Source organism: Bidens hawaiensis, unplaced genomic scaffold (genome assembly GCF_021521415.1).
Source record: "Bidens hawaiensis isolate Kalapana, Puna unplaced genomic scaffold, B.hawaiensis_p1.1 tig00027291_1, whole genome shotgun sequence".
Classification (NCBI taxonomy): domain Eukaryota; kingdom Viridiplantae; phylum Streptophyta; class Magnoliopsida; order Asterales; family Asteraceae; genus Bidens; species Bidens hawaiensis.
The window spans coordinates 270,852-285,410 of NW_027494402.1; the positions used below are offsets into that span (position 1 = coordinate 270,852).

Consider the following 14,559-nt stretch of genomic DNA (forward strand, 5'->3'; position numbering starts at 1 on the left):
TTAGGGCTCGGTACCCTTTTCGTAACCATACATTATCATTTCTTTCTTCTATTATCTCTATCATGTTCATACACATAAACATACATAACATACTTACCTTATACATAGCGTTACAACCTGACAGTACGTGCAATATCCGAAGATCGTTCACGTACTATCAAGCAATCATTCATACATTTCACATTATCCACATAAGGCATACACTTATCTCTTAGGATAAGTGTATTAACAAACATATTGAGTATGTACACAGCCCCGAAAACGTAACACATAAATGGGGCTAGAAACTCACCTGAACACGGTTACGTTCTCCGTTGATCGTAATCCCTTTCTTCAGTTGTGCACGGCTGACTGTATAACAAGTATACATATCAATTTAACTATCACTACTTATAACATCTTTCTAGTCTTAATTACTACCCACAACGAACGGGGGTCCGGGGGCAGCGCCCCTGGCAGCGGGGTCTAGGGGCGGCAGCCCCTAGCAGGGTCCAAGGGGCAGAGCCCCTGGCTGGGGTTGAGCTGCCAGGTCAGCTTGGAAAAATTTTATTTCCATTAACTGTCTTAACACATTTTTCATTATATTTTTAATTTATTTTCTAATCGAACTTGACTTTAGGCGAAGTTAACCTTAGGCGAACTTAGCTTTAGGCGAAGTTACCAGCTAGGCGAACTTAGCTTTACAGCAAAGTTGCCATCAGGCGAACTTGGCTTCAGGCGAAGTTGTCATCAGGCGAACTTGGCCTCAGGCGAAGTTACCAGTTAGGCAAACTTAACTTTACAGCGAAGTTGCCATCAGGTGAACTTAGCTTGCAGGCGAAGTTCATCAGGCGAACTTAGCTTGCAGGCGAAGTTCGTCGCTTTGAAGGCGAAGTTTCCCAGATGAAGGCGAAGTTGCCCAGACAGCCGCTGTTTTAGTTTCTGATCGGCATTTCGAGCGATTTTAACACCCTTGCTATGGTTCAATATCACCCACTATGCTACCCGACAATTTTTGGTCGTTTATACACTAAAAAGCTTGGATCTTTAAACTTCAAAGATCAAGAATCATACCTTTTTGGGCTTGTTTGGATCTCGTTTACTTGCTTATCACCACTAATCGCTCTCTCTCTCACTCGGGTCTGCCGGATCTGCCAGCATCTGCCTTCGGTCCGGCGGCGAAGTTAGTGTGGTATGTGTGTGTTTTTGGAGTGTTAGGGAGTTTGGTGAAAAATGAAGATATTTTGGGATTTTGGGGGTATTTATATCCCTGAAATCCCATTCTCATTTAACCCTCTCAATTAATCCAAGTCCAAGACCCGCTCCTTACCCGATATTAATTAATTACGCGAAATCACTAAACATAACTTCCTTTACTCATCATTAAAATTTTAGGATGTTACAATACACTTTTTAAAAAACAACTTATTGACTTATATTAATCCAGACACTTTTTTTGAAAACTTCTTATTAGAAATTCATAAGTTCTTTTCTACTTATCGCAAAAAGGCATTTTCAACTTAAATAAGGAATTCCAAACACACCTTAAGTGTTCGTGTTTATTTAAAGTTAAATGAAAGAAAACGAACGCACCCTTATTCTTGTTTGTTCGATTCGTTTACAGACTTTCATTATTCACGTTGATGAATACATCGGTCTCAATATCTAGGTTCTACTGTTTATGTTTGTGTTCGTGAACACATTCATTTTCTTCATAAACGAACACGAACATAAACTCTAGTTCGGTAAGTGTTCGTAACCGTTCGTAAACATGTTATTTCTTAACAAACGGACATGAACAAAACATTATTCATGTTCATTTAGTTCGTTTACGGCCCTAATATTCTGTGTTGTTTAAATGGTGCATATCAAGTCCAACCGACTTATGTGTTAATGTGTAATTTGACATATACCGGTTTGAAAGGGAAAAAAAGTTAATCAATGTCTATTCTAAAATTTATTTTGATTATAAGATGATTGTTTTAAATGTTTTCCCCTTTTCTGATATACTATTATAATAAATAAAAATGTTGGTTGAACAACAAATCCCTTAGTTGGCCTAATAGTTTGCCAAGTGACACTCTAATGTATTTTTTAATTAAATTTATTAATCCAAAACTAAAATTTAATTAAGATTTAAAATATTTCTTTTCTAGCCTTAATATTATCTCATTCATTCCTTATCTAGCCTTATCATGGATTACAAAGTCATATTATAAAGTCATGTTATAAAGTCATGTTCATTGCACCACCCATTTTATTGATTATGATTGCCCAAATGACTTATTTACTCTTCTCACAAACCTGAAGTATATTGACTCTTGGTTTTTATTTTGTTCCAAGTTGCGTGCAATAGATCCCCTTTGTCAATAACAAATTTGGATGTTACCATGATAAAAACATTGTCAGAAACATTAGCGAGTTGGGTAGAAACCAATTGATCATATTATTCTAGGTTATTTTGACAAAAAAAACCTTATTTACAAGATCAAAAACATAAACGAGTTAGGTAGAAGGTCAAAGTGACTAATTTCGAATGAACCAGTTGTAACCAGAACACTCCTTGTCAAATATTTTGATTAGCAATATGAGTGTCACATATGAATACAAAAGCCTTATTATTTTGAAATCGAGCTGAAATGAATTTAGCCTATCTTTCTTTCTTTTTCTCTCTCTTTCAATCTATTTTGCTGATTATGAATGTACAAATCGAACTGAATGAATGAAACAAGTGTTGGGTATTAATTCATGGTTAGTTTGGTTATTTATTTTGTTATGAATTTCAGGTAATAGTAGAAGCAATAATTGGGCATCAGATGGACTCATCAATGATTAGGAAAACTAGCAATTAGTTCAAATACAAAAATTGTATATGCTTTGTTGCTATGCACGTATGGTTTGTTAATTTTTTAGTAAAATTGTAGCAATTTGTTTTTATGTATAAAACTTGCAACTTATTTGTAATTTTAGTGATTTATGACCTTTTAATTTTTAATTATTATATGTAATACATAAGTTTAATCATATATCGTATTTAAAAATGATTTATTAATTATATCGTTCTTATTATATTACACGGGTTACTAACCAAATAGTAAATGTGTGAAAAGGATGTAGTAGACTAATTATTTCATAAATAAGCTAAAGAAAATGTAATGCACCGGAAATTGTGCCAGTGGAAAAGACCAAATGGCTTTTGGGAGCGTGTGGGATTAATTTAAAAAAAAAAGAAAAAAAAAATATAGATTAATTTTGACGATAAGATTTTATTTTTTATTGCCTTCGTCTTAAAAAGGTACATATCCATAATCTTTTAACTAAAAAACCAATTACTTGCCGTCTTAAAAAGTTTCATTTTTTATTCCCTATTTTACTTCTATTTTATCTACAACTATCTAAAGAACTATTTATAAGTCTACTAGCATGGTGTTCGCGCAATGCAGCGCGTGCGAACGCATATTCTTTTTCGGTACATACGTCATCTGATGACAGTGAGCACATAGCCTAAAATTGAGCGTGTAACTCGTGCAAAGTCAGTTGCGTCTAATCGAAGATTGAACATGTGTAACTGGACGAGAATGCACGTTACCGACATTAAAACATGCTTAACCAATATACAGTAACTTGAAATAAATCATTTTTTAAACCAACCCATTTTGGCCCCAAACCCGTTCTGACTCGACAACCGTCTGATCTGGCCCATTTCTACTTGAACACGAACCATAACCATTTTTTTGTATCGACTCATTCCGACCCTATTGTACATTTATAAATGACCCGAACTCGCCCGACTCGACTTGTTACCCGGTTCTAAATGGTAAGCGCGCAACATGCTAAATTTTTAAAACTAAAAACCATAACAATATTATACCCAAATTAAAGAGAATAAAATGCTCGTTTTTTTGACGTAATTTTTTTGAAAAAATATTAACGTGTGAAAAAGTTATGCCCGTTAAAAAGTCGTGGGATAGTTGGTTTTGAATTAGGAGGCATGCGTGTAACTATTATTAAACTTTACAAAAAAGGTAGTAAAGTTGAGGGATCAAAATTGTAAGTATATTTTAAAAGAATGAAAGTTACGTGAGATTTGTAAGTAAAGACTTAATTACCCCTAGTTTTTAAAATTTTGGTTCATTAGGTGTTGTACATAAAGCAATGAGTTTGGTACTTCTTAAAATTTAAGAGGTCCCTAACTCATGCTTTATATATAGTATAGATATAGATAGTTGTAGTTATTATTGTTGAATAAATTAACAATTAAGTATAATGAGATGAACTAATTATGTGAATGTCACGGTTGAACATTTGTAAAACATTTTTTGCTCGTACAACCATAGTGGCAGTCCCGCTTGGTGGTTTGAGCGAAGGCTATGCAAATGTAAGGAAAGGGAACTTGGATTGCACTTTGAGATATTGTTTCGCCCAAATGTAGGGTTTTTAGGAGAGACCACTGAAATGTCGTACACGTGTAGTTACTTTCTTAATCTTTCACAGGACCATGGGCCATCTCGTGCTTGTTTACATACCCACAAGCCAAATGACAAAAGACGTTGAGAAAATGTCGGATGAGGTTGCAGTTGGCTTTGCCTTTGCACAACATAAAAAGGTTCTCCCTAATATATGCTTCCGATCCGTAACAAATTAAGAATACATTTTAAAGTCAACTTTTGAATATTCAAAGTTATAATCTCTCAGTGTCTTGATTTATGCAGATTTTGTATCTGAATTTTTTTAGGAGAAGTGAATATATTTGTCTTGGTTGGATGTATCGTTCTTCAACACTATGTAGCTTGTTTTTTGCTACATATTGCTCGTTTAGTAAACCTGTTTTTATGAGAAAACAGATATATTCATTTTAGAATGTCAAAGATGAATGAAAAAAAAAAAGATTAAATGAAACTCTTCCTCAAACTTTTAGTAATTCGTCATATTACATGCTACTATTGCTTTGATGCCATGGTGTCAAAGGAAAACGGTCAAGTTTTAAAATTTTTTATCGGTGACTGATAAGGGCGGACCCACATAGGTTCGATCAGGGTTCCGGAACACCAGTGTTTTTTAAAAAAAAATTAGAGGCGGTATATTAAATTTTGTAAGGACCCCATAAAAATTAATACATGAAACTCGTACTATTAAGGCTGAATTGGTCTAGTGGAAAGTCTCTTGTTTTTCATTTAAGAGGTTGTGGGTTCTGGCATCACCATACTTTGTTTTTGTTGTTTTTTTTTCTAATATCCTAGTCAATATTAGTTATTTAATTAAGGTTTTTGTGTTTTTAGTTAGTTTCGGTTAGTTTTTCATGTTTTGGTCATGTATGTAAGACCATATATATAGCTTACGTTTTTCGTGTATGAATAAAAATGAATTAAAAGTTTATGTTATATATAGTTTCTAATCTAGATTCTTTCTACTTACTTGTTTCCAATGGCACCATATTTCTGTGTTTTATTACGTTCCTTGCCTCGATCCGACCCGAAAATTCTGTAAACCGAAAAAATTGGGACCCGACTGGCCAAAAATCATGGGTCCGCCACTGACCGGTAATTATTATTATGATTTCTGTAGCAGTGATGAAAATTACAAAATTGACGATTAAAGCACTCTGTTTTCATCGAAAACTTTCTCCTCAGAATCGTCGAAAACTAGAACTCTGCTAGAAATGATAAAGAAGATGATAATGATGATGAAAAGAAAAAAAAGAGAGAGAAGTTGAATGAGAGAGAAAAAGGCGTCAGAGAAGAGGACACAAATTTTTTTCTCACAATTTAAACGGTAAAAATGAGATTCACTTCAAAATTGAACAAAATTAATGAGATTTTAATCATTTTAAATCCCGTAGCCCAGGTCCAAATCTTTGTGTTCATTTTGAGAATACTAAAAATTAAAGTCATTTTAATTTTTTCTCTCTACAAATGATCCTTTCAATAAATTTTCCCTAATAGTTATAATGATTAACACTTGAACCAATGTGTGTATATAAGTGAACGGCAGTAAACTGAAATATATATGAACAAATAGACATTGTTTGTTATGCAAGAATAACAGGAAGAATTATATAATTTATTGGGTGTGAATAAAAAGAAATAATGTTTGGTTGCTAAATGGAATGAAATCATTCATTACACATGAAATTTCATTTTATCAAAACCATTTCTTTCAACCATCCCTATGTTTTTCCATTTCATCCATCTTTCACCCTACTTTTTTAACAATACCACCACCAAACAATAACCATCACCATTACCATCGCCACCACAATCACCTGACTACTGTCGCCACCACCACCTCTGCGGCCACCTTCGACGCCACTGCGATCGTCACCGTAACCACCGCAACCATTATAATCGTTGTCACTTGACCATCACCGCCACCACCACCTAACCACCACCATCTTCGTCGCCACCCTATGTACCATCACCATCACTACCAATGTTACCATTGCTTGACCATCTCCACCCCTGTCTCCTGGCCGACACCATTACCACCGCCATTTTCGTCGCCGGAGCTGCCACTACCATCGCCATTGCAGTTTTTTTGAGATATGAGTGTTTTTATTATTTCTATATAATTCCTACAATTTTTTTTATACCAAATAACATAAAGTAATAATTCGTTTTATTCCTAAAAGATAACCGAACAATACAAAAGAATGATAATGATCTATTTAATTTCCTTACCCATTCAATTCTTTCATTCATTTTGTTCCCCTTCGTTTCATTACCTTTTACATGCACAAACTATGTACGTGTATTTAATTAACACAATATTTGAAAACACTATTGATAAAAAAAATAAAGAGACGTGTTTTTGCTATTTTTGTTTTGGTAAAATTAAAAAAAAATTCAGTAAAATATTGTGGTGTTAAGTTGTTCCGTAAAAGCTATTGATCTCATATTTTAATAGCAACACGTGTGGTTATGTAGGACACTGGCCATTGCATGTGAACCATTATTTCAACTTTATCCATGTATGTAACGCTGTCCTTACCGGTTTCAATGCAAGTGCAAGTGCAAGTGCAAGTGCAAGTGCAAGTGCAAGTGCAAGTGCAACCATACTGACCCACCTTACACAGCTGGAGACTGGAAACCGGAAAGAGACTCATGTGGTCCGAATCCTATCTGAACCATACGATGTGTACGCGGTATCAAGTTAGATTGGGACTCTCACGGTATTTCAAAATTGGCCTGGCCCACATTTTATCATATTTAATATTTTATAATTTACTAAAAGATATTATTAATTTGAGTTTTAGCTGAATTGACATTGAAGTGAAGGTGAAGACTTGGGCAAGAGTAGTCTCAAGTTTGAATCTAATACCAATTTTGTGTTATCGCAGTGAATCTTTGGGCGGCGGGTTTTCCATGAAATAGGAGATGGCGAGCTTGGGCTACCCAGCACTGTTTGCGATCGCGGACGTATAAATTGCCATTAGCCATTGGGTTACCCCGAATAATCGGGCTTTATTCACTGGTCATTTGAAATATATATATATATATATATATAGATCATGCCAAGTAACATAAAAGTAGTTATTTGCCATCTACACAGACATAACTAGCTAAACTGCTAAAGTATTAATAACCAAACGAACTAGAGTCGGCTTTGATTTTGGCAGATTATGATTTAGCCTATTTGATTGCTGTATGAATACCAAGATTTAAGGATTTCGGTATTATGGTACCAGTACCGATACTTTTTCGGTAAAAAAGAGTGGTACTAATATCATAAAGAAATTTGGTATTATGTTTTGATTTTGGTATTTTTTATCCACATTTAGCATACATATCCGGCCAGTTATCCACAAGTGAAGTTCTAAATGCTAAAGTTAAAAATTATTGTTGGTGTTTAATATATAGATGAAATATTAGTAATTTTTTGTACGATGAATATAAACGTGGGCTGCAAACTTGGGTTAATCAGGTATTGGTCATACCGTGTAAGAAATGAGTTGGGTTGCTACATATTAGTTGGACTGCAACCTTTTGCTTAAAAAAATTAATTAAGCAATTAAACATAAGACTAAATTTTATCTAACCACCTTCATTCCCGTCATCTTCGCTAGCGATTAGGTCCCTAAAATTTGTTCTAAAAATTTGCAACTTCACTTCTTTAATTCGTTAAAAAATAATAAATATCGATATATAGACAATAAAATGATCCAAGTGATTTACATCTTTAGAACACTAGTAAATCCAGTCTTATTCAAAGAAATGCGCCAATTTATGTAAACAAAAAATGCACTATATATTATTCGGGATACGTGTTAATATATTATTGGCTACCATTAGTTCATTACATAAGAGCAGAAAACACATCAAAACTTTTTATGTTTGTGTCCATGAAGGTTTTTATGTTTGTGTCCATGAAGGTGAGGATAAGCCGGGTCCATAACTTCTCCAGTAACCGGATCCACCGCTTCGAAAATCTGTTGTTGGCCGGACATCGTCGGCTTCTGGCGAAGCGTATCAACAGGTGTCTGGGGATATCCACCGGCCAAAGTATCATGATGTTCATGAGGGCCGAGAACATGGTCATGTCGTTTCCCATGTAGCTTCTCGGCCGCATGTTCGGCTTTCTCCATGTGCATGTTTATCTTGGCTTCGGCTTCCTTCGCTTTCCTCCGCTGGTGTGCTATCTCTTTCTCTTCTTGCGTCCTTGCTGTTGCCTTCTCCGCCTGAAAACATGACATTAGGCCGGTAAACGAACTGAACGTTACGTTCGTGTTTGTTTATTTATCTTCAACTGAAAAACATGTGATCGAACAAATTTTAAGAAAACTGGCATGTTTATGTTTGTGTTCATTCATATTCGTTCTTTTAAAACATTGAAAAAAACAAAGCATTAACCGGACATAATAGAACAAACATTAACAAATGCAAATGAATATTCATATAACTACAAAACAAAACCAACTATACACATATACATGTTATATACTCACGCGTCGGTATGTATATACAAGTTTATAGTTGTATAAATATAGCTATTTGTAACAAACGTGAATACATAAACATAAATGGACATTTCTAACTAACAAAACGTGTGTTAGAGTTCTTAATTTCATTCAATTAAACGACCGGTAAACTATGTTCACCTTCATTTGTTTCTTGAATAAACAAAAATAAACGATATTTTTAAAACAATTCATGAACACTCGATTCGTTATACGTAAGGTAAAAGTGTTGGATGCATAATTAATTAAGTGACCTTTTCTTCTAGGTTGGCTTTGTAGGACTCAACATGAGCTTTGGCAGCACTGGCTGCATTGCTTACTTTCTCTTTCACCGAATGCATTATTATATTAATTTACTATGTGACTTAGTTTCTGATATATGAATACGTTCTCTCAAATAAGGGTTTTGAAGGACGGTGTTTGTGGCGGTGAAAGTGTTGCGTCTATCTCACGTGTCTCCATGCAAAGACTACTGTTCTACATGAATGACACGTACCTATTGACACACCTTGTTGCTAGATATTATCTGCATGGGCTTGGAAAGCAGTTGCTGTTGGGCTTAGATGACATCTACAAGGAATGGGCTTGGGCTTAGGAAGCTCTTGCTGGGCTTCAATCATGATGCTCAGGACTCAGGAGATTGTTTTTGAGTTTTGAGCTTTGTTTCTTTTCTTTGTTTATAAACATTGTTGAGAAGTTAAATATACCAGTTTCATCACTTTCTTTATGTAAATAAACTGAAATGCAACCGAACCAGTTTAGGGATTTAGAACAGAAACCGGTTTGGAACTGATCCTTAGATCCTTAGGAACCGATGTATGTATTTTTGTATGTATGTTATGTTATATATATCTATATGTATGTATGCAAATATTACCGAATAATATTTTTTTATTGCATATGCATCTACTAATTTGTAATCAAATGAAAGCCTAATTGTCAATGATTTTACATTTTTACCACTTTGATAGTATACTAGGTTTAAAATTTTGCTCGTTTATTCTTAACCATTTTTATGTGGTTTTAGTTAAATAAAAAAGAAAAGAAAAGAAACATCATTTTCAATCTTGTTCACTTTACTAGTGGTCACACTCATACAGGAATAAAACAATGTTTTCTGACCCTAAAAACTTACCAGTCGACTACCCTACTATAAAGTTATTAAGCTTAATGTTGAAGCATACCTTGCATTCGATTGGCAACCAGTTTTGATCAACCAATAATACTCTTGTCCCTGCCGGCGGTGCCGCCCTTTAAACCGATTGATGCTCTACTCATCATCACCCGTTGCCTCTTGATTTATGACGAAATAATAAATAGCGAAAGGGATCGTTCTTTAATCAATTGGAATACTCGAGTTAAGCCATCCTTCAACACTAGTATTCTAAAATTATTATTTTGTTGGCTGTGATAAACGAACCTCGTCCCTTTTTTTGGACTTGATGCGTCTTTTGTAACTTATCATATCATAGTAATATTTTTCTATATTTCATACTAAAAGGAGAAAAATAAAAATAACTAAACCTTTGATTTAAATTTTTGTATTAAGGGTGACAAAACAAACCTAGATGGGTTGTAAAGATGGATCAAAATAATTTTTCAAAGAGGTTAAGATGGGTTGGAAGAATACTAATGACTTTAAGTTATGGGTCAGTATGAGTTGGTTTGTGGGTTAGAATGGACTAAAACAAGCTTCATTCTATTTTATTTCATAACAAAACCCACAAAACCGAGAAAATCAAAACCAGACATAAACTGAAAACATCGAAATCGAACAGAAACTGAAAATGACTAAAACAAAAAAGAAAAAACAAAATTGAATTGAAAAATCCGAAACTGAACCGAGAAAAAACCGAGTTTTTTTTAATGAACAAGGACGAAACTGGAAACATTTAAGTTGTTTTACTTTTTTCGTTTTTAATTTATATTTTAAGTTATTATTATTATTTTGATGGGTTTTTGAGACCTTTTATTTTTTAACATTTACTTGAATAACTCATCATGACTTATATTTATCCTGATCAAAACTCATTTTAACACATCATCCAACCAAACCATTTTGCCACCTTTAATTTGTACAGTTTAGACTTTAGACATCCCTTTATTCCTTTTTGGGAGCTAAATGGCTAATTGAAAACAGGGCCTATGACGAGTCAACGTGCAACATGCTCCTTCAAACATTACTTTACTTTTATAAAAAGTTTTCTATACCTATACTAGCTAGTTACCAGTAGGGTAAATATTCGTACTTTATATATGCAAACCTAAAGTTTATTCCAAAAAAGGAAAGATCACATTATTCTTTGATGCAAACTTTCCCCATATCCTTATCCATATTTTATTCACTACTCATATTCTGTTATTTGGGATTCTACTTTATTTAATTTCCAACATGAACCCTTTGAAAAGATTCAGCGTGAGTGAGTAGTATATTATGCCATAAAATATTTTAAATTGTAATTTATATGATCTCGTTGGTTAATCAAGTATTTGAGTCTTTGTTTGGTAACGAGTTCTCATGTCATAGTTGAGAAACATGAACTCTTCAAAGTTTGTAGTTAATATTTCGAATCTAAAAAAGAATGACTTTCAACGTTTTCTACCGGGTTTTAGTTCTTATTAATATATATATTAAAAAGTGAATTTCATACTTCTCACAAAGTCACTATTCATTTTACTATTTAACTTTTTAGTTGATTAATTATAACTACTAAATCACTAGCTATATTTCTATAAATAAAAATAATGATATTTATTTCAACTAATTAAAATATTTAACAAACTATAATTTTAAACACTAAACTTGAGAAAGTATTGGTTTTACATATTTTGTTTGTTGGTTAAATGATTCTTTAAAACTTTTCTTTCATATTTTTTATAGTTCGTCTTTACAATGATCGAAACTTTTTCATGATTTAAAAATATATAATTGTCGCATGTTATATATGCGTTTCAACGTTTGACACATCGCTTTTAAAATATTTTTTTGGCTTACTAATTTATGTTTACGAGTTTGTGTTGGTACTGCTTATACTATTTGACTTTGTGTTGGTTCACAGCTGTAACGTGCTGGGTTTTTTGATTCTACATATGATAATTTGTTGTATTCTGGCATTGAAATGTTTATTTCTTTTGTTTAGTTTCGATGTCGTAACTTGATACAGACTAACTTCGTCGATTTGCAGCGAGCTTATGGTTTAGCGTTTTTACTAATGTTTTTTGTTCGATTTAACGGTCCCGTCGCGAAGCACGGGATCTTAAACCCTAGTTTTAATTATTTTCCGTTTCTTTAATCAATAAAACCACTTAGGTATACACAAAGGTCAACTTTTTATTTGTTACAAAACATCAAAGATGACAACAACGGTAATAGCAATAATAATCTCTCGCAAGAGAAAACTTGGAACTCTATAGACGTAGCCAACGAGAGGTCGTACGTTGCAAACTTTTATGTCGCGAGCTTCTGTTCTATATTGCTTGTCGAAGCCTGAGATCATACAAGTATAATTTGCAATAACAATGATGTCAATGCTACTAGTTAAAGTTGCAAAGTTAAATAAGATCACAATTAAGAAATATGAAGCTTTAGGTTTCTTACTAACCCCAATAGACGTGACGAATTGGCAAACCGCACATTTCACAGAGCGAGCACCATATGGATACATCAACAGCATTCTACAGTTTCCACAATTGACATGTTCTACTTGATTTCCTAAACCAAAGTTAAAACGTTTATGGCATTTTAAACATATTTAACATGTGATCATAGGGATTCACGTGTGAACCGGTACCTTCTAAGGCCAAATTGATGGTATGACAACACGAACATTGTACGCTTGCAGCCCCTCGAATATACATGAGTAAAGTATGACAACCTCCGCATACCAGCTGTGCCATTTCAGTACCTATGAAACATATATTCTTAAAACATGTTTCCAAACATGTTTTCAATTGTAATAACTTTAACAATGTGTTTCACATCTTATCCACTTTCTAAACTGTTTACTTAATGTACATAACACATAGTCTTCAAACATGGTCCATGCACGCATAGATCTAGGTAGGTATGCAAGTATGCAACTATACAAGTGTCACGTGACACTTTTATGTGTTATATAATATCTGATACTAGGATTTTTTAATGTGTTATATACATATTTAATACTCGAGTGACAAAGATTTACTGTACATTTACGGAAAGTGACACTAGTAAAAAAAAGTTACCGTGCACGATATACCACTATTGTAAACAAATAAAAGTTGAAGAACAATACAAATTCATTAATATGAAAATAAGGGAAAAATCAAAGATATAAATTTTTATTAGAAATAATATATTATCAAATTCATTTTATATAAACAGTAAAGTATAATGATATATAATGTTTAGTAAATGGGCAATAAGCTGCGCTGTAAGCCCTTTTTAAATTGCAAAGATCTTGTACTCACCTGGAGGAGGAACCGCGGTGATGGAACTGCAAACCGCACAGCAAACCGAGGTTGCTCCGACCGGATAAAGAAGAAGATTTCGGCATCCGGAACATACTAATTGGCTTTCAGAACCTGTTCAAGGAAAAAAACAGAGTACTCTGTTTATACCATTGACTTTTCTCAAAAGTCAACATCATTAGTTTATAATTATCTGCAAGAATTATATCAGATTACAGAAAAATAATATCTATGCTCTTTTATTATTAAAAAAAAAAAACTTTTCTGGCCTGATCATTATGAAGCATAAAAACATAGATATCAATATAAATTCTGCATTTGAAAATAGATAAGTTTGACTTTGAGTCAACTACAGTTCGATACTTCAATCTATCCAATTACAATGAATATTTACTCACACTCTTTTTTAAATCAATAAATTAGATAAATAAAGATTAAAACAAGTCTAAATTACCAGTTGCAGGGGGTGTAAATGGTACTGGAGGAGTAGGATATGGAGCTAGAGGAACTGGCATTGTAAATCTAGTCAACAAAAGTCAAACTTCAAAAGTCAAAATATACTGCTTTTGAAGGTTGGAGTACAACCTTTAACCTTCTGCCCTCATCTTTAACCTGTTTAAAAATAAAGAAAAAGAGCAAATGGAACAAGTTGAAGCACCCACATGAAGATTTGAGACATAAAATGAATGGATGGATTTTAGAGGCACATTTTTATTATATGAAGAAGTAAGTACGAGTTGAATTATTATTGGAGTGGGATGGGACAAGCATATACCTTTGCTAGTGTTTAAAGATGAGTGAGAGAGAGAGAGACAGGGTTGGTTGGTTGGTTGAGTTGGATCAAATTTGGGGGTAATAAAAAGGGGGGCATCACCCACCAAGTCCAACTTGGCTCTTCCACGTTGAATAAAACTTTTGAACAAGGTCCCAAGAAAATTCTATATAAATGAATATAATAATGTAGGTTCAATAGACTATTTTGGTGACCAGACGTGAAAGAGAAAGGGATACTAAAGGAGAGGTTGCAGATGTGACGGAGGGAGGTTGGTGGGTTGCTATTTGTGGGTGGGCGGAAAGAGGGGGGGGGGGGGGGGGGTTGTGAGAGAAGGGAAATAGCAGCTATTTAAAAAGTTGTTATTCCTCATATATAGTTTATTTAATTGACAAACACAAAGCCT

At 33.7% G+C, this 14,559-nt stretch overlaps 1 protein-coding gene and 1 pseudogene across 2 annotated transcripts; both read right to left on the reverse strand.

The window, feature by feature from the left end:
- Positions 1-8,293: 8,293 nt before the first annotated feature.
- On the reverse strand, positions 8,294-9,301 carry LOC143575064 (late embryogenesis abundant protein 18 pseudogene; annotated as a pseudogene). Its single transcript, XR_013142708.1, has 2 exons — positions 9,187-9,301; positions 8,294-8,653 (listed from the first exon to the last, which is right to left on the reverse strand). The product of XR_013142708.1 is annotated as a late embryogenesis abundant protein 18 pseudogene (transcript).
- A 2,937-nt stretch (positions 9,302-12,238) lies between these two features.
- LOC143575076 (protein LSD1-like) lies at positions 12,239-14,293 on the reverse strand. Its single transcript, XM_077059532.1, has 6 exons — positions 14,157-14,293; positions 13,836-13,993; positions 13,382-13,495; positions 12,724-12,837; positions 12,535-12,644; positions 12,239-12,419 (listed from the first exon to the last, which is right to left on the reverse strand). Exons 2-6 carry the CDS (start codon positions 13,894-13,896, stop codon positions 12,381-12,383), a joined length of 438 nt encoding a protein of 145 aa, XP_076915647.1. The 5' UTR covers positions 13,897-13,993; positions 14,157-14,293; the 3' UTR covers positions 12,239-12,380.
- Between the last annotated feature and the right edge of the window lie 266 nt (positions 14,294-14,559).

Coding starts and splice junctions, on each gene's coding strand:
- LOC143575076 (XM_077059532.1), bottom strand. CDS start 13,896: ATGCCAGTTCCTCTAGCTCCATATCCTACTCCTCCAGTACCATTTACA. Junction 12,838..13,381: donor CACCGCGGTTCCTCCTCCAG/GTGAGTACAAGA, acceptor TATGTTTCATAG/GTACTGAAATGGCACAGCTG. Junction 12,645..12,723: donor CATCAATTTGGCCTTAGAAG/GTACCGGTTCAC, acceptor ACTTTGGTTTAG/GAAATCAAGTAGAACATGTC.